This window comes from Podarcis raffonei, chromosome 2, assembly GCF_027172205.1.
Source record: "Podarcis raffonei isolate rPodRaf1 chromosome 2, rPodRaf1.pri, whole genome shotgun sequence".
Classification (NCBI taxonomy): Eukaryota; Metazoa; Chordata; class Lepidosauria; order Squamata; family Lacertidae; genus Podarcis; species Podarcis raffonei.
This window is the reverse complement of record NC_070603.1, coordinates 106404188-106430292: the sequence shown is the minus strand read 5'-3', so window position 1 is coordinate 106430292 and position 26105 is coordinate 106404188. Positions and strand designations below refer to the sequence as shown.

The following is a 26105-nucleotide window of genomic DNA, read 5'->3' as shown; positions in this document are numbered from 1 at the left end:
GGAGGCACTTTGCCAGGGACGTTGGCAGGCGATTGGGATAACTCACCTGTCCATCGTCTGATGTCATAGGGGCATCAGGTGATGGACAGGAGGGTTGTCTCAGCCACCTGTTGTATCCAAGTAAATTCTACTCGCAGTTGGTCCAAGTGGAGCTAACCTAGTCACACCCATTAATTTCATTGCTTCTACTCTGAGTAAAAGTGGAACAACACCTTGGATGAGGTCCAAAGTTTGTGTAGTCCATCTTTCTGTTTTTCCACATACAGTGGTACCTCGGGTTAAGTACTTAATTTGTTCTGGAGGTCTGTTCTTAACCTGAAACTGTTCTTAACCTGAAGCACCACTTTAGCTAATGGGGCCTCCTGCTGCCGCTGCGCTGCCACCGCACGATTTCTGTTCTCATCCAGAAGCAAAGTTCTTAACCCGAGATAATATTTCTGGGTTAGCAGAGTCTGTAACCTGAAGCATATGTAACCCGAGGTACCACTGTATTAAGGACTCATGTCCTAACCCTGATATGTTAACCTTCATACAGGCAAAGCAGTACCACGTAATTCAAATTTTATTAGTCAGGGGAAAGATGACTGTGCAAGAGTGGATTTTGGTGTGTATCCAGTGCGGGCTCTGGCATCCTGCTTTCTGAGAACCCCAGCTTTCATTCTTAAATAGCACATTCATATTACTCACAATTGCAGACTCTGTGACATAAAAGTCCACACAGAGAGAAGTTTGAAAATGCCATGTCTGTGCTTGATGAATACTTGGAAACGAATGTCCGTTTTGTAAAATGTGTCCTGTTTGCGTAATTTGGGAGTAACCTGCATGGAGCAGGTGAACTCTGTGAACTGGGACAGAGGTGCTTACAGGCACAATTCCAGTGACTAAAGAAACGATCTGATATCTGTAAAATTTGTAACAGGGGAAGATGCTGATCCAGTTTGCGGCAGCTGTGAAAAAGGCAAATTATTCTTATTATTGCTTATTGAATTTATATACTGCCCTATACTCGCAGGTTTCAGGGTTGTTCACAGAATAAAATCAAAATATAAAACCACAAAATACATAATCAAAATAAAAACAACAACCCAATAACCCCCCCCCCACAAAAAAACTCCCACCACATTGAAAAAGGGCCTAGAATGTCAATCAAATCAACCACAGGCCTGGTTTAAAAGGAACATTTTTGCCTGGCGCCTAAAGGTGTATAATGAAGGCGCAAGGCAAACTTCCCTGGGGAGAGAGTTCCACAGACGGGGAGCCACTGCAGAGAAGGCCCTGTTCTCGTGTTGCAACCTTCTGGACCTCTCGAGGAGGCACACAAAGAAGGGTCTCACAAGATGATCTCAGGGTCCGGGTAGGTTCATATAGAAAGAGGCAGTCCTTGAGGTACAGTGATACCTCGGGTTACAAACACCTCAGGTTACAAACACTTCAGGTTACAGACTCCGCTAAGCCGGAAGTAGTACCTCGGGTTAAGAACTTTACCTCAGGATGAAAACAGAAATCGTGCGCCGGTGGCACCGTGGCTGCGGGAGGCCCCATTAGCTAAAGTGGTACCTCAGGTTAAGAACGGTTTCAGGTTAAGAACGGACCTCTGGAAGGAATTAAGTTCGTAACCAGGGGTACCACTGTATTGTGGTCCTGAGCCGTTTGAGGCTTTATAGGTCAAAACCAGCACTTTGAATTGGCCCCAGAAACTAATTGGTAGCCAGAATTGGTGTAATATGCTCAAACCGTCTTGCTCCTGGTGAGCAACTTGGCCATTGAATTCTGCACTAGCTGAAGTTTCTGAACCATCTTCAGAGGCAGCCCTACGTATAACGCATTGCAGTTATCTAACCTTGGGGTTATCAGAGCATAGACAACGGTAGTTAGGCTATCCCTGTCATGAAGCTCCAACACTGGGCGTAGCTGGGCCACCAGCCGAAGCTGATGGAAGGCACTCCATTGACACATTAAATAAAACAACCCAGAATAAAACATTACTGAATGAATTTAATATATATATTCAAAGCAACATAATTAAACTAAAATATTATCTTAAAGATTTCAAAATAAAATGTTACGAAGGAGTTCAAATACAGAATGCACATTTAACGCGGAAATGTTAATGAAAAGAAATCTTAAACATTTCCAAATAAAACATGACTAAAAGCCTCAGCGCCTAGGGCTTGCCGATCGAAAGGTCGGCGGTTCGAATCCCCGCGGCAGGGTGCGCTCCCGTTGCTCGATCCCAGCGCCTGCCAACCTAGCAGTTTGAAAGCACCCCCAGGTGCAAGTAGATAAATAGGGACTGCTTACTAGCGGGAAGGTAAACAGCGTTTCTGTGTGCGGCTCTGGCTCGCCAGAGCAGCGATGTCACACTGGCCACGTGACCCAGAAGTGTCTCCGGACAGCGCTGGCCCCCGGCCTCTAGAGTGAGATGGGCGCACAAGCCAAGAGTCTGTCAAGACTGGCCCGTACGGGCAGGGGTACCTTTACCTTTTTAAAGGAAGTCAAGTATAACGTGTGCATTTAAAACAGCGCAATTAACAAGAGAACAAGATATTATCACAAGCATATCAGCTGCTGTTGCTGCCAATCCTTGTTATTAAATACTGTATACCAAGAAAAAAGCACACCAAGAACTCAGGCCAATGTGAGTTTCAATAGTGGGAGTGGTCCCTGTTAAGTTGTGGGTTGACATAGCAGACGACACAGCGATTTCTCCAAAGCAGCTCTTTATTTTGTAAGCTGGAACAGAACTAAGCTGAGGAGCTTAGTCAGCCTGCTTATATAGAGCTCCAGAACAATGTAACTGTTGCCATTTTCTAAAACTATCCAATCACTGAACGTCACTTTTCGATCCTTCATTTGCATAACTATCTACAGTATCCCCCTGCTGGCCCAGGGTGAGAACTTCAGTACATAACAGTCCCTACTCACAATTCAATAGTCAATAGTAACAAACACTAATCCATTCAAAAGTATGTATTCTAATGAAGGTTACAAACTCAAATAGAGATTACAAACTCTAACAGAGTTTACAAACTCAAACTCAGAGATATTTATAACACAATAATTCGTTACAAAGATTTTCTCTTTTTCACTCGACAGTAATGTTGATCCTTATAATTTATCAGCTTGCAGATGGAGACTCAGTTTCAATCACAGAGCAGAAGTCAAATTATGGATTGGAAACCAGGACAGGGCCCTGTTTCGATGTATTCACCTTCATCAGCTACTGTAGATTCCGGCATATAAGGCGACTTTTTAACCCCGGAAAAGAGGTTAAAAAGTCAGGGGTCGTCTTGTACGCTGGGTATGGGTGGCGCAGAGCAGAGCCCCCCCCCCCCAGGTAACTGGGCTTATAAAACAAATCCCCAAATTGCAGCTGCTAATTTGGGGGGGTCGTCCAATACGCCCAGTCGCCTAATACGCCGGAATCTACGGTAATTTTGAAGTTTGAAGTTTGTAAGTTTGTAGACTTTCGGATAAATATATGCACAGAAAAGCTCAAGATACACGTTGATCTACCCACACATAGTTGTTATCCTTGAGAAACGTAGAAAATGGATAACAACTACGTGTAATCTCTGTTAGAGTTTGTAATCTCTATTTGATCTTGTAAGCTTTATTAGAATACATACTTTTGAATGGATTACTTTTTGTTACTATTGACTATTGAATTGGCCTGAGTGCTTGGTGTGCTTTTTTCTTGGTTGCTGCCAATGGTGGTTTATGGTGGGTGGCAGCTGTGGATGCTCAGATTCAATCTCCTGGGTCTGCACTAAGAGCCAGCCAAGATGAAGGAGATGAAGCGACTCCTCTGGGGGGAAAGGTTACAGAATTTGGGACTTCCTAGTTTAGAGAAAACTAAACTTCACTGGATGTCCACAATTTCTAGTGTTCTGCGAGAGGGATTAAAAAACAAATAAACCTCTACCCGCTTTCTCCGTGCCAGGAATAATTTTATAAACTTGTATCATGTCGCCACTTAACTTGCTGTTTTCTCTAAAAGTGTGAATTTATGTAGCGTATTCATGGCCGCCTCATCTCTCCTGCAGTGCCCAGACTGGAGGTCTCCACGAAGTTAGACAAGCCCGTGCTGCATGTGTTGGACATCCCTGAGGGACAGCGCTTTTCCATGTGGCTGTATCTGAATCAGACGAATGCATTCAAAGAGCTGGGCGAGGGCGCACCTAAATTGCTGGTGAGCAGAAGAAGACTCCGCAGAGAAGCTGAGCTGAATGCTCCTCCTCAGAAGGAGAGCCCCCAGAAAAGCAGGAGAAGAGATGGGGGGGTGGTATTCTGTCTGGGAAGCCTAAATACTTACCTTGAGGGAACAATTGCCTTGGCCTGATGTTGAATTCCTTCCCGCTGTTTCAAACCCAAAAAGAGATGTGGAGTCAGCCATGTTGTTGTTGTTGTTTAGTCGTTTAGTCATGTCCGACTCTTCGTGACCCCCTGGACCAGAGCACGCCAGGCACTCCTGTCTTCCACTGCCTCCTGCAGTTTGGTCAAACTCATGCTGGTAGCTTCGAGAACACTGTCCAACCATCTCGTCCTCTGTCGTCCCCTTCTCCTTGTGCCCTCCATCTTTCCCAACATCAGGGTCTTTTCCAGGGAGTCTTCTCTTCTCATGAGGTGGCCAAAGCATTGGAGCCTCAGCTTCACGATCTGTCCTTCCAGTGAGCACTCAGGGCTGATTTCCTTCAGAATGGAGAGGTTTGATCTTCTTGCAGTCCATGGGACTCTCAAGAGTCTCCTCCAGCACCATAATTCAAAAGCATCAATTCTTTGGCGGTCAGCCTTCTTTATGGTCCACAGTCAGCCATACATTTCACTAATTTTCTTATCCTAATGATGTTGCTATAAGAAAAAAACTGCTCCTTTCCCGTTATGTGGTATCCAAGAGTCCTTAAGTGAGTTATTGGCAGGAGAAAATAACAGGGGCCAACCAGAGACAATTGAGGCGCGAAGCAGCTAGTAAGCCTGTCTCCACTCACCACACGCAGGAGGGAGGAGAGAACCATGAACGATGGTGCGCAAGCCCTTATATAGACTTTTGAAATTGCCCACCCTGTAGCCCAAGACCACCCCTGCAAAACATCATACATGCATCACAGAAGGAGGCAGTCTGTTGTAGAAATCCTGTCTGCCAGGATATGATAATGGTCACTGATTGCATTACATGGGCAGTCTGGCCATTCTCTTGTGATGGTTAATACAGTGGTACCTCGCGTTACATATGCTTCAGGTTACATACGCTGCAGGTTACACACTCCGCTAACCCAGAAATAGTGCTTCAGGTTAAGAACTTTGCTTCAGGATAAGAACTCCTGCGGCGCGGCGGAGTGGTGCTTCAGGTTAAGAACAGTTTCAGGTTAAGAACAGACCTCTGGAACGAATTAAGTACTTAACCTGAGGTACCACTGTACTTTAATTCCTGAATCCAGGTCACAGGCTTATCCTATTCATACACAAATACGCCCTTAAGACAGGTAAGCAAAAGGCAATGGAGAGGTTTTCCCATTTCCTTCCTCCTTGCAGGGAAATATTTGAGGTCAAAATGGTTTGGGAAAGTCAAAATGGCTTCAGGATTGCTCTTCTGTACTATTTCAGACACGTGGTTTATATACTTATATATGTGTTTGCCTTGTACATTTATGAACATTTATTTTATATTTGGGACCTTAGAATTCTTACAACAGTGTCTAGGGGCAGGAAGAATTTGAGACCAGGCAAGCTTTTTCTCGCTAAGCTGCTCTCACTCACGTCACTTCCCTGTCTTGTATTTAGACCGGAAACGAGAATGTGAGCTTGCCTATCGACCAGGTGTTACCCTGTCTCTGCGTGGAGGTAAGGATTTTTACACACACCACAAAGTTCCCCCCCTCGTCATACACCCGATGCAGGTTTAACTTTAAATAAGTGTATGCCTTCCCCCAGAGAATCCTGGGAATGGTAGTTTACCCTAGCAGAGCCACAACACCCAGCATTCCTAGTTTAACTACAGTTCCCAGGATTCTTTGCAGGAAGCCGGGTGCTTTCAGCATACATTAAATGCGCGATGCAGTTGCAGTGTTCTAAGCCATACCCTTCCTCACATTATGACAACAGTGGGAAACTTGTGGTCCTCCAGGTATTGTTGAACTACAGCTCCCATCACCCCTGATCCTTGACCATGCTTTCTGGGGCTGATGGGAGAGCCACCATCTTGTCACCTGGGACAAGTTTGATTTGACTATGGCCCAGCTGCTAATGTCCTAAAATAGTGGGTTAAGGTTTGTCTGACTAGGACCCTGATTTTTTAACAGAATTTTAATCCCAGTTTTCATGCATGAATCATTTCACAAAGCAATTTATCGGAGTAAGTCCTTATACTTTTTTTTTTTTTTTTGCAATTTCTTCATGAGTAAGAGCGTTTTTGGAATACCTCAAACCTGGTAATGCAAGTCCCTAAATGGTGCTCTGGTTTGAGACGTGGTTATTTCCAGGACGTAAGGGCTGGTTTACAAGTTAGTCTTACCTTGGTTCTCAAACAGAATCCGTTCCGGAAGTCTGTTCAACTTTCTGAAAATGTTCGAAAACCAAGGTGCGGCTTCCGATTGGCTGCAGGACCTTCCTGCACTCAATCGGAAGCTGCGGAAGTCGCGCCGGACGTTCGGCTTCCAAAAAAAGTTCTCAAACCAGAACACTCGCTTCTGGGTTTGCGGCATTCAGGAGCCAAAACGTTCGAGTCACAAGGCACTTAAAAACCAAGGTACGACTGTACTTTCACCCAGATGGCCTTGAGAACAAGCGTAATGGCTGAGGACACCATGTGGTAAGCTGCATGTGCATAGCCATTCACCAAGTGATTTCTCTCCCCCCCCCCCCCATTACACACACCACTGCGCATCTTCCTCACATTTGGCCTCTTATTTTATTGGGTATTGTGTTCATAGGTCTGGCCCAACGTCGGAAGCCAAGAAGATTCGCCCCGAACTCACCTGTGCCCCTTTTCAAGCGGTATGCGTTTGTTTTTTTTAATCCAGTCCACATCAGACCCAGGATTTCAAAAAGCGAAAACGTTAGCATTAACTTGGGGTGTGTTCTTCTGGGCCAGTCATACCATTAGGCAGAAGGGAACATCTACCTCAGGCGGCAGGAAGCCACTGAAGTGCAGGGAGTCTCAAGGTGGTGTTGAAGGTCTTGTGTGTGTGTGTCTCAGGTAGACTTCTTTCTGTCGCCTGCCCTAGGCCTACCTGTTACCATCAGGTGTGGTGAGGGATGCTGGCCAAAGCAGGATTTAGCAGTCATCTTTTTGTACCAAGTGTGGGGAGAAGGGTGTGTGTGTTTGACATCTTGTTCTTCACCTCAGGCAGCAAACTGTCCTAGACCATCCCTGAACATGTTGACAGAGGAGGACTTGCCATAGTTATGTGTACTTTGGGAGGGAGAGTGGAGAGTATGTATAAAGGAAATTCTCGCCTGTTATTACAAAGACTTGACTTCCTGTTCCAGATGCTGAGGCCTTGTCCAGGGCCTGGAAACAGAGCCATCTGAAACTTAAAGCCTTTGAGGGGACCCTGACCTGCTCTCTCTCTGCACCGTGCGACCTCCCAGGGGAGCTGGTTCCCTGCTGGAGGGGGGCACCCCATGCCTCTTGCCACCCACTGCACCCCCAGCTGCACCTGGCCCTCACCCCACAAGTGAGTAGAGCAAGGAGCAAGTGGCAAGTGTGGATTGTGTGGAGTCCAGTAAGTCTCCAGACCCTCCAACATTCTTCCAATGAAAATAGGGACATCCTATTCAATAATAATAATAATAATAATAATAATAATAATAATAATAATAATACCCACCAATCTGACTGGGTTGCCCCAGCCACTCTGGGCAGCTTCCAACATATGTAAAAACACAGGAAAACATAAAACATTTTAAAAAATATTTCCTTATACAGGGCTGCTTGCAGATGTCTTCTAAAGGCTGGATAGTTACTTAACTGTGTGGCTCTCGGGGGTCTACACACTCCGATGAAAATAGGGACGTCCGAGATGAGCGCCGCAACCCCAGAGTCGTTTGCAACTGGACCCAACGGTCAGGGGTCCCTTTACCTTTACCTTTTTAAGGCCTTTATCTTTACCTTTAAGGCAAAGCAGGGCATTCCGGGATCAAATCAGAAACCACGATGGCTTCTGTAAAACCCTGGAAAATAAGGGGACACTTGGAGGGTCTAGGGATTCAGGCTGCTTATGTGATGTAAGGTAAAGGGACACCTGACCATTAGGTCCAGGCACGGATGACTCTGGGGTTGCGGCTCTCATCTTGCTTTATTGGCCAAGGGAGCTGGTGTACAGCTTCTGGGTCATGTGGCCAGCATGACTAAGCCGCTTCTGGCAAACCAGGGCAGCGCACAGAAACACTGTTTACCTTCCCGCCGGAGTGGTACCTATTTATCTACTTGCAATTTGACATGCTTTCGAACTGCTAGGGTGGCAGGAGCAGGGACTGAGCAACAGGAGCTCACCCTGTCACGGGGATTCGAATCACCAACCTTCTGATTGGCAAGCCCTAGGCTCTGTGGTCTAGACCACAGCGCCACCCATGATGTAGACACGATCAATTAAATATCCGGCACATGGCCCCTTTAAGTGAAAAGGTGGTGGTGACCCAGGAGGCCAGTTGTTGAAAAACTAACTCGCAGGTATGGCCTGGATGGAAAGGTTGGAGTTACTACTCTGTGCAGGCTCCAGGACCTCGGAAAGAAAGAAGAGTGTTTGATTTGCCATTAACTTGGCTTGCAGTGAGTTCCTAGTGAGAAGTCTTGTCACCTGCAGAGGGCTTTTGAGGTCCGGCTGAGGACCACATCAGCCCCAGAGCTGCAGATTGCCCACCTGTGTTCTGTGGAAATGTGGACATGATGGGACATCTACGTGTTACAGCTGGGATGGGGGAGCCTTGCGCCCTCCAGCTGTCCTGGGATGACCCCCCCAACTATTGGCCCTGCTGGTTGGGGCTGATGGGAGCTGGAGTCCAGCAATATTTATAGGGCCCCTGGTTCCTCATTCCTGTGTTACGGGACTGTAGTGTGCTGGGATAAGAAGCAGCCCTTCAAACCAAGAGCATCTGACAGCAGGCCTAAAGCATGAGGGGTTTGAGGCATTTGCACCAGGAGTTCCCTTCCAATGGGTAGTGGCTAGGTTGGCGGTGAAGACTGTTCAGTTTCTGTTAATTGGTTCTCATGGGAAACTTACAGATTCTGGCTTCGCACAATTAACTCAAGGCAGTGTCAATTTACTCTTGGCAGAAAGCCCAGGTCAGCTTGACCTAGAAACTACTTACTCTGATTGGTTAACGACCAGCACTCAACTCTGTTATCTAGGGATTGCTAGCACAGTTTGGGGTTAGGTGTGTTAGGAGTAGGAGTGCTGTGTATGGTTAAGAGAGAGAGAGAGAGAGAGAAAGAGAAAGGATTTATTTTGCTTTGTTTTGTGTGCAGAAACTCTGCTGGTTTTATTTTTCCTTTTAATAAATCCTGTAAATAGTTATTCTGAGTCTAGCTGACTAGTCATTTCCACCTCAACTAGCTTCTTCGCTGTGCAGGAAAACTCTGCTACGTTTGGGCTAAAGCCATTAGAGCTATGCCTGACACTTCAAAGTTCCGTGAAAGACATGGGCACGGATGGATGTGCAAGTGAGTTGTGAGTTTTGTGACTGTAACAAACTCTTCCCAAACCTCTTAGGTGCCGCAGGAGTTCCCAGGACTGACACCCCACCCCAACCTCTGTGTGCAGGTAGGACCCACGTAATTCACAATCCACGTAATTACAATCCATTCAAGAACAACGACTAAGCCTCTATTGTCCAGCTTCCTGTGGTCCTGCATAATGTTGGCCTGCTGTCTTAAGGCAGAATTGGGCTCCTCTTTCACTGTTCTTATCTGGAGCTCATTCTTTTTAGTGACCCGCAGAGAAAGAGACCAAAGGGAATTTCCTTACTAGAGTGATTCCTTCACGTGGCAAAGGTGTAGTGGTGGTAGGTCAGCCATGGGGGCTGGTAGGGGGGCAGAAGGCAGGGAGACCAATAGGAGGTGAAGCCAAAGAGCCAATGACTGGCAGAGTCACCTGCTTCTAGTTTTGACCCCAATCTCCTCCCTGCTTGGGTCTACAAGGACAGAACTGAACCGAGGAGGAGGAGGAGGAAGCTGCTAGCCCCCTGGACTATTTCTAAGTAGGCAGGTCTGCAGATCAGGGGGCTGACGGGGGCAGATTGAGTTTGATGGGGCAGTGTCCCGTTCACTCTAATTGCCAACCTCTGCTGTAAAGCTAGCCTGATCTCTCCACCTCCTGTAATAATAATAATAATAATAATAATAATAATAATAATAATAATTTATTATTTATACCCCGCCCATCTGGCTGAGTTTCCCCAGCCACTCTGGGCGGCTCCCAATCAGTGTTAAAAACAGTACAGCGTTACATATTAAAAACTTCCCTGAACAGGGCTGCCTTAAGATGTCTTCTGAATGACAGGTAATTATTTATCTCTTTGACATCTGATGGGAGGGCGTTCCACAGGGCGGGCGCCACTACCAAGAAGGCCCTCTGTCTGGTTCCCTGTAGCCTCACTTCTCGCAATGAGGGAACCGCCAGAAGGCCCTCGGCGCTGGATCTCAGTGTCCGGGCTGAACGATGGGGGTGGAGACGCTCCTTCAGGTATACAGGACCGAGGCCGTTTAGGGCCTCAATTCAATTTCCTGTCTTCAATTTCCTTATCACAAAATGTCCAGTCAGGGTATATAGGGAGAGAGAGGTTTTTTGCTGCGCAAGATTTCAAAATTGTGCAACCTGAATTTGCCAGTATGTTACTGAGCTCCACCTGAAAATAGTGACAGTCTGGAAGTGCCCCTCTGTTTCCATATTCCATTGGGGCTGGGTCCTAAGGTGCTGTCTTGTAAATGGAGGCCGTACGTTTATTGAAGCAAGTTAGGAGGACTGTGGTGGTGTTCACCATGGGAAGAAGGAAAGGCAAGTGGCCTGTTTTCTTGTTATCTCTTTTGTGCGGATTCTTTTTCAATGAGATACAGTGGTACCTTGGTTCTCAACCGCTTTGGTACTCAAACAACTTGGAACCCAAACACTGCAAACCTGGAAGTTAGTGTTCTGGTTTGTGACTTTTTTTCAGAAGCTGAACGTGCTCCGATTTGAGTGTTACGCTTCCGATTTGAGTGCCACACTTCCGTTTTGAGTGTTACGCTTCCGATTTGAGTGCCACACTTCCGTTTTGAGTGTTACGCTTCCGATTTGAGTGCCACACTTCCAATTTGAGTGTTACGCTTCCGATTTGAGTGCCACACTTCCGATTTGAGTGTTACGCTTCCGATTTGAGTGCCATACTTCTGTTTTGAATGTTACACTGAGGTCTGTCTGTTTTTGCTATTTATTTTGCATTTTTGCTTTTGCAGCTCTTTTTTGCGGCTATGTGGAACTCAGTTCAGCTACTGATTGATTGATTGATTGTGTGACTGCAGTACATTGTTTATTGCTTTCATTTGATGGATTGATGGTCTCGGTAGATAGTAAAATTCATGTTAAATTGCTGTTTTAGGGGTTATTTTTAAAAGTCTGGAACGGATTAATCCGTTTTGCATTACTTTCTATGGGAAAGCGCGCCTTGGTTTCGGAACGCTTTGGTTTTGGAACGGACTTCCGGAACGGATGAAGTTTGAGAACCAAGGGACCACTGTACTTAAAAGCAGAAAACTCAGGTTGGCTTAGAAGAACCGGCCCACATGAAATTGCCTTCTATCAAGTGAAACCATTGATGCATCTGGTTCAGTGTTGGCTTCACTGCCTGACAGCATCATCCCAGGATTTCAGGCAGGTGTATCTACCTAGCTCTGCTTGGGGATGCCAGGGACTGAACCCAGCTCTGCCGCTGAACGACAGACCTGCAATTTAGTACACAGCTAGATCTTGCCTCCTTACATGTCTAACCAGTTTAGGTCCATGCGATATACTTTCAAGGCGAAGTGTGTGCGAATTGCAGGATTAAGCCCAGTGGATGAGAAATGCCGAAGTGGCTTCAGGCTTCAAATCTAGAACTTGAAGCTTTGGTTAGAAGCGGCAGCAACTGCTATCACAGAGGCACGACCCTGTTTGTCACAGCTTCCCTCTGGTGTCATGTGCCTGAAGTCACGCCCGTGGATTTTCCTTTTTGCAACTTTGATATACAACAAATTGTTACTGCTTTGATCTCAAAGAATCAAGGCGGGGGCACAATCCAGCTAAAAGAAGGGTGTCTGGTCGCATGGGTTTCAATGGGAGAATTAAGCCCACGTGCCAATGTCTTTCAAATCTGCCTTAGCCTTCCATTTCTGGCTAGGTGCCTCCAGGAAAAACTCAAGGGCATGACAGGACCTCCTACTGACACATGCTTTACCTTTGTGCAGGTCAGGAGCAACGGAAACACCTACCTCCAAAGCTGCCTGCAGGAAGGTGAGTGCCACAGTGGTCTCTGAGCGCCAGACTAGACTAGACTAGAGGTATTTAACATACCTCTGAATGGCAGTGGCTGGGAATGGCAGGCTTCCTGCGATCATGTCCAGTTTGCAGGCTTCTCACAAGCATCTAGTCGGCCACAGGATACCGGACTAGATGGGCCTTGGGCCTGATCCAGCAGGGTCTTCTTATATTCTCTCTCCCCCCTCCCCACCCCCATAATTTTTATTGATTTTCTTACAATGTAACAAAATTCAGTTCTATTTCAATACAATATTCCCTTAACGTTTTGACTTCGCGTCCTTACTTCCATGACGTTTCTGTTCAAATCTTTTATCAGCTGCCTTAAATGTACTACTTATTTCTATAACCTATACCCTACATTAACATTCCTTTTATCATTCTCATCCCTCTGCTTATACAGTGGACACTCGGGTTGCGAACGTGATCCGTGCGGGAAGCACCTTCGCAACCTGCAGCGTTCGCAACCCGCAGCGCTGCATCTGCGCACGCGTGGGTTGCGATTTGGCGCTTCTGCGCATGCACAAAGTGTGATTTAGCACTTCTGTGCATGTGCCAAAACCCAGAAGTAACCTGTTCCGGTACTTCCGGGTTCGGCGCAGTGCACAACCCGAAATCACACAACCTGAAGCGTCTGTAACCCGAGGTATGACTGTATTTCAAGTCCTGCCTGCGATTTCCATTTGACTATCAGAGCTCTTCTCATATATTCGCAAGAACGGAGATGAGATCCGTGGACTGATCCTGCGGCCAAGCTTTCCATTGAAGCTTTCTTTTCTCTTCCCCTAGATTCCGCAGGAAGCCCTTGGCAAACCAAGCAAGATTTGCTGCTTCGGAAGACTGAGCATTCCCAAGGGAGCTCTTCTACACATGTCTTTGAGGAGGGTACCTGGGTCCCCATCGCTCAAGCTGCCAGCACAGTAAGTCCTGGACTGCCACTCTTTTTCCCCTCCTGCTATGGTTCAGATGCTGTTCTATAGGGTGGAGGTGGGGGGGTATAGCTGTGCAGCACTCACTGCATTTTATTTTCCCCTGTTCTCCACAGGGAAATGGGAATCTGGAGGTCGCCCTGGAGAGGGACTTGCAGTCAGGAGAGTGCACCAAGGTGAGAGTGGGGACGAGTGTCAGGAAGAGGGAGGGCATGCCTTTAGGAATTGCCACATGTTGGATGGTGTCGATCTTGTTAGAATTCCTGCTCTGTGATTGCAGTTATGGGATTTTTGTCTATCACATGATGGTGTATGTTTTGACTCTCACAGAATGCTGGAGTCACTGGAAACATTGTTCTGCTACTCTTGTTAGTCATTGGCTAATGGCTAATTGCTCCACCTGTATCATTCTTTATAAAAAACACCTTGTTCCTTTTAGGTATTTTAATGCATACTTTGGCGCTCATTAGAAACGTTTGGTTTGTGAGGTTATCTTAAACACACACTGGTTTAATGCTTGATCATATGACAAAGGCTTTGGGACGTGTACACAGCTTGGGATATGGCTGCAGGTGTGCAGAAACCTGTTTACCATCTTATCTACATCAGGGACAGAGATTCCCTAGCTTTATACTGGTGCAGTAGCCACCGAATCCTATGCCCACTTTGTTCAGTACAACAGTGGGGAATTGCACTGCTCCAAAAACCACCACCCCACCATAGAGGTGTGCTCTTAGCAGAGAGGCAGCCTTGCATTGAGCAGCCTCTTGCTAAGAAAGGAGGACTCTGAAGGCATGGAACAAGCTGGCTGGCGGTCAACTCAATCCATACCTTCAAGAGCTTCCAAGCAGAAGGGCTGTGCAGAGCTGTGCAGCCTCGCTGAGAAAGGAGAGCTTTGGAAGGCAGAGGTTGGACTAGCCCTGTTAGAATTCCCGCTCCATAATTGCAGTCATGGGATTGTTGTCTATCACATGACGGTATATGTTTTGACTCCACAGAGTGGGAAGTGACAGAGACTGGATGTTTGTGTTACTGTGTTCCATGAAGTGGGACTGTTGTCCTTTGTTTTTTTTTCTCTTGGCTGTCTGATGCTAGAGAGAGAGGGAGCCATGTTGCAGTGCTCCGTGTGTGTTTATACGTAAATAAAGTAGATTAGCCAAAATGCTGAGTTGCTGAGGTCTGTCACGCAAACTGCGAAGACTCTGCGGATCCCTAAGTGTGCCGGTGTCTGTTGGCATCGGGCGCTGTGATGTTCAGGCTGAAGAAAGCTTTTGAAGCTCCTGAACGATTGACCAGGAGGGAGGGAACATGCCAGTTGGGCATGTGTCTCTGCCCGGGCCCTACTTGAGTGTAGGACGAGCTCCTGAGAGAGCTGACTCCTCCAGAAGACCTATTGAATGAGCACACATCATGATTTGCTTGCACAGAGACTGTCTTGGATGCTTTAGCTGAGATTCCTGTGTGGCAGGGGGTTGGACTAGATCACCTTTGGGCTCCTTTCCAACTGTACAGTTCTATGATTCTATGACCCTTCAGACCAGTGGTTCTTTTTGTGAGTATGTTCTGCAACGTGTCATGGACTCCATCCTAGTGCATTCATGATGGATTTATTGTGCACCTTCCACAGAGCATTGGCTGGTGCTTCTTTCCCAGTGTTATCACATTACAGTGGTACCTCGGGTTACATACGCTTCAGGTTACAGACTCCGCTAACCCAGAAATAGTGCTTCAGGTTAAGAACTTTGCTTCAGGATGAGAACAGAAATCGTGCCCCGGCGTCGTGGCAGCAGCAGGAGGCCCCATTAGCTAAAGTGGTGCTTCAGGTTAAGAACAGTTTCAGGTTAAGTACGGACCTCCGGAACGAATTCAGTACTTAACCTGAGGTACCACTGTACTGCCGCCAGGAGGGTTGCTCTTGCACTAGGTAAAGGGAAAGGTACCCCCTGACCATTAGGTCCAGTCGCAGACAACTCTGGGGTTTCGGTGCTCATCTCGCTCTATAGGCCGAGGGAGCCGGCGTTTGTCCGCAGACAGCTTCCAGGTCATGTGGCCAGCATGACTAAGCCGCTTCTGGCGAACCAGAGCAGCGCACAGAAACGCCATTTACCCCCCCACCGGAGCAGTACCTATTTATCTACTTGCACCTTGATGTGCTTTCAAACTGCTATGTGGGCAGGAGCTGGGACCGAACGGGAGCTCACCCCATCGCGGGGATTTGAACCGCCAACCTTCTGATCGGCAAGCCCTAGGCTCTGTGGCTTAGACCACAGCGCCACCCGTGTCACTGTGTAACTCTTGAACTAGAGTGTAACAAAAATGGGACACGCCCATGTCAGACATTTCTGGTATAAAAAGTTACAGCAGAAAATTACGGGATGTGCACTGATTGGAAACCGTATGCCTGCCCTGAAACTTCTGCAGGCTAAAAAGAGTGTTGAAAGCAGGATGGCACATAAACCACCATGAATGCATAATAATCAGGGTGCCTGGAGGGATCCTCTGTCTGGTCTTGATTAAGCATTTGTTCATTTTTGTCTTGGGGCAATCTTATGACAGCGAGCATTTGTTTGGATTGACGCGTCTTCCCACGAGTCATTCGTTCACCCCCTACTTTTCAGTGCATCTGCACATCACTTTTCAAACCACAAAAAACCTGTTTGTTTGTTTTTTAAGTGGATTTTCAGCACAAGAGAGGCAGAGTGCTTTAATCCACCTTTAACTGTGCAAACTGAAATTTCCCAGCGTGTGCTTGAAGCCCTCTCACAGAATGCTGAGAGTCTGGAGGCTCTTTGTAATTAGTTTTGCAATTTTCTTCTCCCGTGATGGAGTCACTGGAAACATTGTTCTGCTACTCTTGTTAGTCATTGGCTAATGGCTAATTGCTCCACCTGTATCATTCTTTATAAAAACACCTTGTTGCTTCTAGGTATTTTAATGCATACTTTGGCGCTCTTTAGAAACGTTTGGTTTGTGAGGTTATCTTAAACACACACTGGTTTAATGGCTGATCATATGACAAAGGCTTTGGGACGTGTACACAACTTGGGACATGGCTGCAGGTGTGCAGAAACCTGTTTACCATCTTATCTACATCAGGGACAGAGATTCCCAGGCTTTATACTGGTGCAGTAGCCGCCGGATCCTATGCCCACTTTGTTCAGTATAACCAAAACGCGGCTTCTGATTGGCTGCAGGAAGCTCCTGCAGCCAATTGGACACCACCGAATCTCCATCGGACATTCGGCTTCCGGGTTTCGATCGTTCGGGAGCCGATTTGTTCTGGAGCCAAGTCGTTTGAGACCCAAGGTATGGCAGTATTTAATTTATAACCAGTGCTGGAACAATCTCCTTAGAGATGTAACCTCCTCCTTTGGGCATTGTTCAGTAAAAGGTTGGGAGCTCCTGTAGTGTGGTAGCCAATAGATTTCCTTGCCTATTAACAGGCTCAGTAAGTGGCCTTGAGCTAGTCACAACTCGTTTGCAGCGTGGTGCAATAATAATGCAGTGCCTTGCAGAGGTTGCTGTAAGCATGACTGATGTGCGAAGTGCTTTAAATGCTCCAGACATAGGGTGGCTAACCTGTGGCCCTCTGGCTGGACTACAACTCCCATCAACCCCAGCCAACATGGTCCAGGATGATGGGAGTTGTAGTTCAGCAACATCTGGAAGGCCACATGCATAACTTCCACACAAACCAATGAGGACACACTCTCAATAAACAGAGGTTGGTATATATTACATCCCCACAAACAAGACAGCGCTTCCGCTCAATTAAGAGCGGACGTTCTTTATTACCTCCAAGACTTTGTGCAAACAAATCGGGATGAATGCTTAATAAACATTCATTTCCAGAAGTGGAAGTGGCCTAAGATAGTTGCCAGGCGCTAGCTGTGTGGCTCTGTGTTCCCAGGCAAACAAGACCATGAGCCAGCTTTTCTTTTATCATTGTTTACAGGTATGGCGTTCGGAGGACGGTGAGAACCACGAGCTCTGGGCCTGTTCACTGGAGAAGTGTGAGTGCACCTGTGTCTGGGGCAACAGGGATGCCTCCTTGGAGGAGAGGTGACCTTGAATTCTTCCAAGGGCAACTGGGGAATAGAGGTTGCACAGGGATTTATTTATTTATTTAGACCATTTCTATACCACTTCGCATCTAAAAATCAGTTTTAGTGGGGTGTTGTTGTTGTTTAGTTGTTTAGTCGTGTCCGACTCTTCGTGACCCCATCGACCAGGCACTCCTGTCTTCCACTGCCTCCCGCAGTTTGGTCAGACTCATGCTGGTAGCTTCAAGAACACTATCCAACCATCTTGTCCTCTGTCGTCCCCTTCTCCTTGTGCCCTCCATCTTTCCCAACATCAGGGCCTTTTCCAGAGAGTCTTCTCTTCTCATGAGGTGGCCAAAGTATTGGAGCCTCAGCTTCAGGATCTGTCCTTCCAGTGAGCACTCAGGGCTGATTTCCTTAAGAATGGATAGGTTTGATCTTCTTGCAGTCTATGGGACTCTCAAGAGTCTCCTCCAGCACCATAATTCAAAAGCATCAATTCTTCGGCGATCAGCCTTCTTTATGGTCCAGCTCTCACTTCCATACATCACTACTGGGGAAACCATGGCTTTAACTATACGGACCTTTGTTGGCAAGGTGATGTCTCTACTTTTTAAGATGCTGTCTAGGTTTAGTGGGATACAGAAAGCTAATAATAATAATAATAATAATAATAATAATAATAATAATAATAATAATAATAATTATACCCCACCCATCTGGCTGAGTTTCCCCAACCACTCTGGGCAGTTTACAGCATATCTAAAAACATAATAAAAACATCAAGCATTAAAAACCTCCTGATACAGGGCTGCCTTCAGATGTCTCCTAAAAGCTGTGTAATTCTTTATCTCCTTGACATCTGAAGGGCGCGCGTTCCACAGGGAGGGTGCCAATACCTAGAAGGCCCTCCTCTCCCTGGTTGCTAAAGCAACAGCTGTCACAAAAACACACGACAAAACCATTAATACAAATTACTAACAGATGTAAACAATCCCTTCTCCTTCTGACACACCTTCCCACTCAATTCCTCTCTGCTTTCTGGCTCTCGCCCAGAGCTCCACCTGGGCTCAAACAAACTCCCCCCCCCCCCAATGTCACAACAAAGAGGATTCCTGGAACCTGCTGGCAACATCCAGGCTCACTTTTACAGGCAGGCATGAATCAGGATGCACCATACAGAACCAGTTCCAGGCCATATCAGCTTTGGCTGGATGACTTTCCCAGGAGCTTCCAAAGGATGACAACTGGGACACCTCTCCACTCAGAGTTCTTTCTCTGCCCTCTGCCGCCCCCAACCCTGCTCCTCTTCCAGCTGCTTGCATAGCTTGAAGAACACAAACCCCAGTTTGTGGGAGGTGGAGGAGGATATAGCCATTGGATATTCACTAAACAAACCACACGACTAAGGGCTCATCCACACTTGTCCTGTGCCTTGAAAGCATGTGTCCAAATGGTTTCCGCTCCTTGAAAAAAACCTGCTCTTTAGTGCTAAATTGGAGCAAACGTCCATCCAGACAAAACCCGGATCGCTGTTTGCTCCGACTGAGCACTGAAGAGCAGCTTTCCCCAGGAGAAAGCAGCAGGGCAAGGAGAAGTGTGGATAAGCTCTCTCTCTTCAAGCCTGATAGGGTTGTTGACTTGGTCCCCAATTCCAGCGAGACAAGCGCAGTATTTAAAGAATACGTCTGGACTGGGAGGCTGCATTCTTCAGTCTTAAAACCATTGGGTGCGGGGGAAATTGCCAGCCACTGAGCAGAGGGTGAAAGGGCCACGCGTTGCAGGAATGGGAACCGAAGATCACACAATGATTCCTTCTCCCCTCCCTGCTTTTCATGCAGATTTCCGAAGACGCTGGGCCCTGGCCTGGATGATGGCTCTCCTGGGCTCCTGCTCTATCCTGCTTGTGCTGCTGCTCAAGAAAGAAGCACTGAAAGGTACATGACAGACTTTCTGTGGCTCCCAATGCGCTACCCACAACGGTTGCTTATCGCTTTTGATCTATCTCCCGTATTCCCCACAGTCATCCCAGCTTCTTCTTCACCCGCTGTGATATTATGAGCCTGCCTTACCTCTCCAACAGGGATGGATGAATCTTTTATCAGTTCCTCTCCAGCTCCTTGTTTTTCTAGTATTAATTCCCATGCACCATATTTCCACATCACAGAAATTCAACAGCATTTCTGTGTGCATTTCTCCTACTGCACACATATTTGTATGCAGTTTGGCCTAAAATATGTATGATTGCAAGCCCTACTTGCCAGTGGGGTGTAGTGGTTAAGAGTGGTAGACTCATAATCTGGTGAACTGGGTTCGCTTCCCCACTCCTCCACATACAGCTGCTGGGTGACCTTGGGCTAGTCACACTTCACCTCACAGAGTGTTTGTTGTGAGGGAGGAAGAGAAAGGAGAATGTTAAGGCTGGGGCCCGTTAGAAATCCCAGGCGGAGGAAGCCTGGGACCGTGGGGTTCGGCAGAGCACCAAGAGCGCCTCCCCTACTCACGAGGAAACCCCTTTTTGGGGCTCCGGAGTGAAGTGGGGTGAGCAGCGCGGTGCATCGAACCGATCGCTATTTCCATGGAGGGAAGCCGCGCAGCCATCGCCGGAGAGCGCCGACTTTTTCCTGATGACATTTGGACTCTAAATCAAGTACCCGTGAGTAAAAACGGAGAATTGGATTAAGAACTTATAAATTTTATGAATTAGGCACGAAGCGGGAAGGTGTAAACAGGAAGTCCACCTCCCGTTCTTGTATACGGATTGAAACAAAGACCTTGCAATCTAATAGCTTAAAAAGTCTTTTTAAAGTTGGAATTTTCCTGCACCCATAATCAACAACCCCCCCCCTTGGAAGCAGGAAAAGGGGGGCGGATTTGACTGTTTAATCCTGCAGGAAGTGAGAGAAGGAATATAAGTTTCTACCGTCCCAAACCTGGGGACGGGGTATCGGGACAGAATTTGCTTGAGACGTCCGTCGATTGAAAGTGGAGAACTTTGACAGATAGGAAAAATAAAAGAAAAGAGAAACAAACTAACTTCAAAGCCACCTTCTGCTTTTTTTCTTTAAAGAAACAAAGTATTTGAAACTGAAGGGACTTTGAAATCGAAAGTAACTTCTTTGTTTGATACTTTCTGGAAAAATGGATACAAATAGAAACTGTGTCCCCTAGAGGGAGCTTGTCAGTTTGTGGTCTCAGCTAACATACGTGAGGCTTTGGACCGTGGGAACAGCCGTCTGACTTTGTTTTTGAACAGGAATGTTTTGGCAGGAAGGTTTGGTGTCTGCCCTTGACAGGACTAATGCTCTCTTTGAGCAGTTGTCTGGGAAAATGAGCCTGATGAATGAAAAATTAGACCTTATGAGTGCTGTGGCCAGTGAATATGATTTAACAGGGACCAAGGATAAAGAAGTTACACAGCGATCAACTCAGGAATCCGGCTTGACAAAGCAAGTTCAAGGGCAGATGGAGAAGGAAGAGGCAGCAGTTATTTCCTATACAACACAAATGGTAAGACCCAAAGTTCTACAGGAACAAAAGCTTTTGCCTTGGATGATGGAATTTGGAGAGTGCTGGGAAGCATTTGAAGTTAAGGAAGTTTTCTACTCTAGTGGGACTCTGAAACAGGTGATCAACTACTTGGACAAATACTTTTTGGACTATAAAGATGAGGATGGGGAGTGGAACTGGGGGGAAGGAGACAATCAGATGAAGAAAAATGGAAATTATTACAGGATGGAACCCTCCAGAGACCCACTCCCCCAGAAACTAACAACAGTCAAAGAACTGCGTAAGTACAAACAAGAACAAAAAAATCTGCAGAAGGGGCCTAGAAGAGACTTAAGAGCCTCGGACATCAGAACACCGGATTGATGGACTAAATAATGGACAGAAAGGACTGATATGACCCGAAACCAGGATGAAGGGACGTTGGATGAAAATTAGAAATTGTTTATGTTAATTTTGGAATTAATGCAATATTACTGAAATTTGAGGGATGCCGGAAAGGAACTAAATTGGCTTTAGTAGAAATGTTCTTAAAGAAAAATGTATGAATATGTTGTGTTTTTGAAATTTTAAGATTTTTAACATAAGTTAAGGTTGAATGGGGTAAGGTAAATTGAATAATAGATTATTTTAAAAGAGGGAAAGGGAATGTTGCTTAATAAATAAGATAGAGTGTGGAGATTAACTATATAAATTAAGATTGAGAAATATGGGAAGAATTTGCTGAAATAACGAACTAAACTAGAATACAAAAAGGGAGGTGTGAGGAGGTTCAAGAACTAAGCAAATGAAAAAATGTAATTGGAGATTTGTATTTTTTCTTTTTATTCTTTTTTCTATTTTTTCTTTTTTGGGCAAGGGTCGGGGATCTTTTATGTACTGATGAAATTCTGAATAAATATTATTTAAAAAAAGAGAGAGAGAGAGAGAAAGGAGAATGTTAGCTGCTTTCAGACTCCTTAAAGGTAAAGGGACCCCTGACCGTTAGGTCCAGTTGTGGCTGACTCTGGGGTTGCGGCGCTCATCTCGCTTTATTGGCCGAGAGAGCTGGCGTACAGCTTCCGAGTCATGTGGCCAGCATGACTAAGTCGCTTCTGGCGAACCAGAGCAGCGCACGGAAATGCCGTTTACCTTCCCGCCGGAGTGGTACCTATTTATCTACTTGCACTTTGATGTGCTTTCGAACTGCTAGGTTGGCAGGAGCAGGGACCGAGCAACGGGAGCTCATCCTGTCACAGGGATTCGAACCGCCGACCTTCTGATCGGCAAGTCCTAGGCTCTGTGGACTCCTTAGGGTAGTGATAAAGCGGGATATCAAATCCAAACTCTTCTTCTTCTCTACTAGAATGCACCACAAAATTCAGAGAAGCGTGAGTTTTGAAGGATAGTCATGTTTTGGTTCTCATGCGAATGGAGCCAAATTTCTCCCCATCCCTGATTTCTCCAACCTTCTAAGGCTGTGCTTTCTTCAGCACTTCCCTGCCGCCTTGCGATCAGCTGGGAGGAGAGCGCCCTCTTCTGACCCCTCCTGTAACATAGCAGTGTCATTTACAGAAGAAAGCATTCAAAAGTGTTACACCCTAAGGACGGTCTTATGCATTCTTACAGATTAAAATGCTACCAGTTTATGTAGCCCCTTCACTCTGTTCCTTTCTGTGGCATGTCATGACTCAGAGGTGTTTTCTTTTCATGCATGCTGTCCTCTTGACTGAAGAGCTCTCTCTGACATCCCTTTCCCCCCACAGGATGGCTCAGGATCCTGAAAGAAGATTACAGTTCTGGAGGTAAGACAACAAAGGGTCTCGTAGCATGTAAAGACTAGCAAATACAGTTTGGTGTCAGCTTTCATGGATTAGAGTCCACTTCTTCAGATGCACAAAGTGTTATTCTCAGCTGGTGTTATCACACATGGGTAGAGAAGGAAAGAAACAATAGTTCAAAGTGGTGCTGAATGGCAATTAAATGCGAAAGGTGCGGCCTGCAACAATTCACCTAGAGCTGTTATGTTTGCAGAGTCAGCCCAGTGACCCTTCACGAGAGCAGTGATAAGTGATTGTACAATTGATTAAGTAAATTAATATTTGTAGTGAGAACAGGAGAACATTGTCTCCACCCAAACATTGATAGAATTCCAGGAAGGCACATGGTAGGGCCAGAGAGAGGAGAGTCCCGAGGGCCATAGATAAGAGTTCTGGAGGGCCGCATTCTCCAATAGAAAAAGAGAGCGTTTGACGATTGCTTGAGAGTTAGGATGAGAAGTTTGGCCTTGGACATGCTGAGCTTTGGAATGGCAATGTGCACAAGTACCTGGTCATTATCTATGGAACACCAAGCTGTGGACAAACGCCCTCTCTCTTTCTTCTCTGCCAGGAGTGCTTCGGGGACGGCACATCCTCGTTCTCTACTCTCCCGACCACGCTGGCTTTGAGCGCCTGGTGGGCACCCTGGCTGGCGCACTGGCCCGACTGCAGCTGACTGTATCCCTGGAGCTGTGGAGCCGTGGGGAGCTGAGATCCCTGGGGCCCATGCAGTGGCTCCATGCTCAGCGGCACCGGGTCCTGCAAGAAGGCGGAGCCGTTGTGCTGCTTTTTTCCCGTGGCGCCAGAGCTGCTTGCTCGGAGTGGCTGGGTTGGGAGTATCAAGACAGGCTGCCGGCCGCCAAGCCCGACAGCACTTTCTTGGCCTCTCTGAACTGCATCCTGCCAGACTTCCTGGCTGGGAAATCCAGGGACCGGTATATGGTCGCGTGCTTTGAGGAGCTCTTCCCTGCAGACGAGATCCCTGCGCTTTTCCGTTCAGCGCCTGTCTACTCTCTGCCGTCGCAGCTCTTCAACTTCCTGCTAGCGCTGGCTGGCCCCGGTGTGGGCCAGGAGAAGAGGAACAGCCTCAGGAGACACGCGGTGTGGATCAGCAAGAGTCTGGAGGATGCGGTGCGGGACTGCCGGGAAAAGGAGCCGAGCTGGCGATATCCACCATTGCTGCCTCCCCAGTCTGACGACACACAGCTGACGGGGACCAGCATTCGCCCTTCTGTAGAGTCCTGAGAGGGAAAGCTTTCAGAAGTTGGCTGCGTTGGGGGCCCTGTGTGGTTCCAGGAAGTTAAGCGGAATGCATGGACATGAAGGCTCCGTGTTGATCCATCACTGGCCAGCCTGCTCCCAGTAGCCGTGATGGCACAGGATAGCTGGACCATGTGAACGGATGCATTTGGGCACAGCAGTGAAGGGGATAGGTGTATCCCTGTGGGGCGCAAGATGTGTGTGTATTATCTTGTTTGGAAAGATCCTGACATTTTGCTACCAAGTGTGCAACTACTGGATATTTATCATGCTTGCAAGAACAGAGGAATCCCATCTACACGGGCAGGGAGCAGTATACCATCAAGTACCGTATACAAAGGGTAACCAACATGGGTGCCTATTGCTTTCATGCTCTGGTTAGGAAGCCATAGAGTAGGGGGAGCTGGGAGCCTCCAGATGTTGTTAGCCTCCCATCTTCTCTGACCATTGGCCAATCTGGCTGGGGCTGATGGAAGTCAAAGTGTAACATTCCCCATTCTTGCTGGAGAGGCTGGTTGCTTCTGGAAGCAGAAGATTTTTATATTTATTATTTATTAGATTTGTGTATCACCCTTCATCCCAGGGCGGTTCACAACAGAGAAATGCAAAATGAGAAAACAAAACACATATTTGGCCCCTAGCCCAATTCAGCATGACTTGTCCTTAAGATTCCTAACTGGACTTAATGGTGAGATAGCTGCTAAGCTTCACTCAATGTGATGAGAAGGCTGATTTTTTAAAGTGGGAGGGTCTTTTTAGGGAACAGCATCTAGAAAAACCCTAAACATTTCTCTAATCCCTACCAGTATGTGTTTTATCTGAGCCAAGGAGTGGAATGCAAACACGTTAAGGCAAGACTTTCCACTGTAGGTTCTCAGTTGTGGGATATCTATTTAAGCAATATTATCTTTTTCCCCCCTTTTTGGAAAAAAGAGTACCGGTATATTTCATTCTCTAGGGTAGCTTTCCTCAACCTGCTACCCTCCAGATGTTGGAGTCCAACTCCCATAATCCCTGACCACTGGCCATGCTGGCTGGAGCTGATGGGAGTTGTAGTCCATATAACATTACATTTGCAATTATTTTTGAAAGGCAATTGCATCAAAATACTGGACCACCTCTCTCCATATGAACCAATCCAGCCCCGGCGATTATAATCTGAGGCCCTTCTTTGGTCTGGAAGGTGGCAACACAAGAAGAGGCCTTTTCTGTGTTGGCTCCTTGTTTGTGGAATGCTCTCCCCAGGGAGGTTTGCCTGGCGCCTTCACTACATATCTTTATGCACCAGGCAAGAACATTTCTCTATAACCAGGCCTTGGGCAGACTAACAATCTATGACTTTTTAAATGTGTTGGTGAGAAGGTTTGCTTTTGTTTTAGTATGTATTTTGTGTTCTCATTTGTATTTTTCTGTTGTGAACCGCCCCAGGATCTTTGGATGAAAGCTGGCATACAAATTCAAATTCAAATAATAATAGCCCCAAAATATATAACAGGCACCAAGCTGGGGCTTTGTCCTTCAGGAAACAGACCGTGCTTGAACTGTGGGATTGTGTTTTTGTTGTTGTTGTTTATTGTTGTTGGTTTTTTTTAAAAAAAGCCACCTTGATCTTCTGAAAAATAGGTTGGGTATCACTTTTTAAACTAAATAAATAAATGCCCTATCATCCATGGCTTCTTCCCCTTCTGTTCCTCTATCTTCCTCTGTTTCTTTTGAGCAGCTGCTGGCACAGTGAGCGAATTAATCACAAAGAAACATGCTATATGTTGTAGTCATAATTGCATAATTGCACGCAAATATCTTTTTGACCTGCTTCCAAACTAGAGTGGAAGTAGCAGGCAGCTTCCGGGCTCAGGTTACTGGAAGGGCTACAGCATGCAAACTGGATCCTTGTTGTGGGGGAGGAAGGGAAAGGAGAATGTTAGCCGCTTGGAGACTCCTGAAGGGGAGTGAAAGGCGGGATATCAAATCCAAACTCTTCTTCTTCTTCTTTTGGGGGGTGGCCGACTCTATGGGACTCTTCTGGTCTCCCCCACTTTTGGCATTGTTGAGTCGATGAACTGGTGATTTAATAATGCA

General features: G+C 46.6%; 1 protein-coding gene across 2 annotated transcripts in view; it reads left to right on the top strand.

Annotated features, from left to right (window-relative positions):
• Positions 1-25674, top strand: part of IL17RC (interleukin 17 receptor C) — a 45657-nt gene extending 19983 nt beyond the window's left edge. For both annotated transcript variants that reach the window (XM_053378468.1, XM_053378467.1), the window contains exons 9-20: positions 4047-4192; positions 5782-5841; positions 6930-6993; positions 7489-7676; positions 9711-9761; positions 12419-12464; positions 13278-13408; positions 13534-13593; positions 17373-17430; positions 19302-19397; positions 22713-22751; positions 23338-25674. In XM_053378468.1, coding sequence (XP_053234443.1) covers positions 4047-4192; positions 5782-5841; positions 6930-6993; positions 7489-7676; positions 9711-9761; positions 12419-12464; positions 13278-13408; positions 13534-13593; positions 17373-17430; positions 19302-19397; positions 22713-22751; positions 23338-24011 — 1613 coding nt within the window. In that variant the 3' untranslated portion in view covers positions 24012-25674. The remainder of the gene's footprint in view (positions 1-4046; positions 4193-5781; positions 5842-6929; positions 6994-7488; positions 7677-9710; positions 9762-12418; positions 12465-13277; positions 13409-13533; positions 13594-17372; positions 17431-19301; positions 19398-22712; positions 22752-23337) is intronic.
• Positions 25675-26105: the final 431 nt, after the last annotated feature.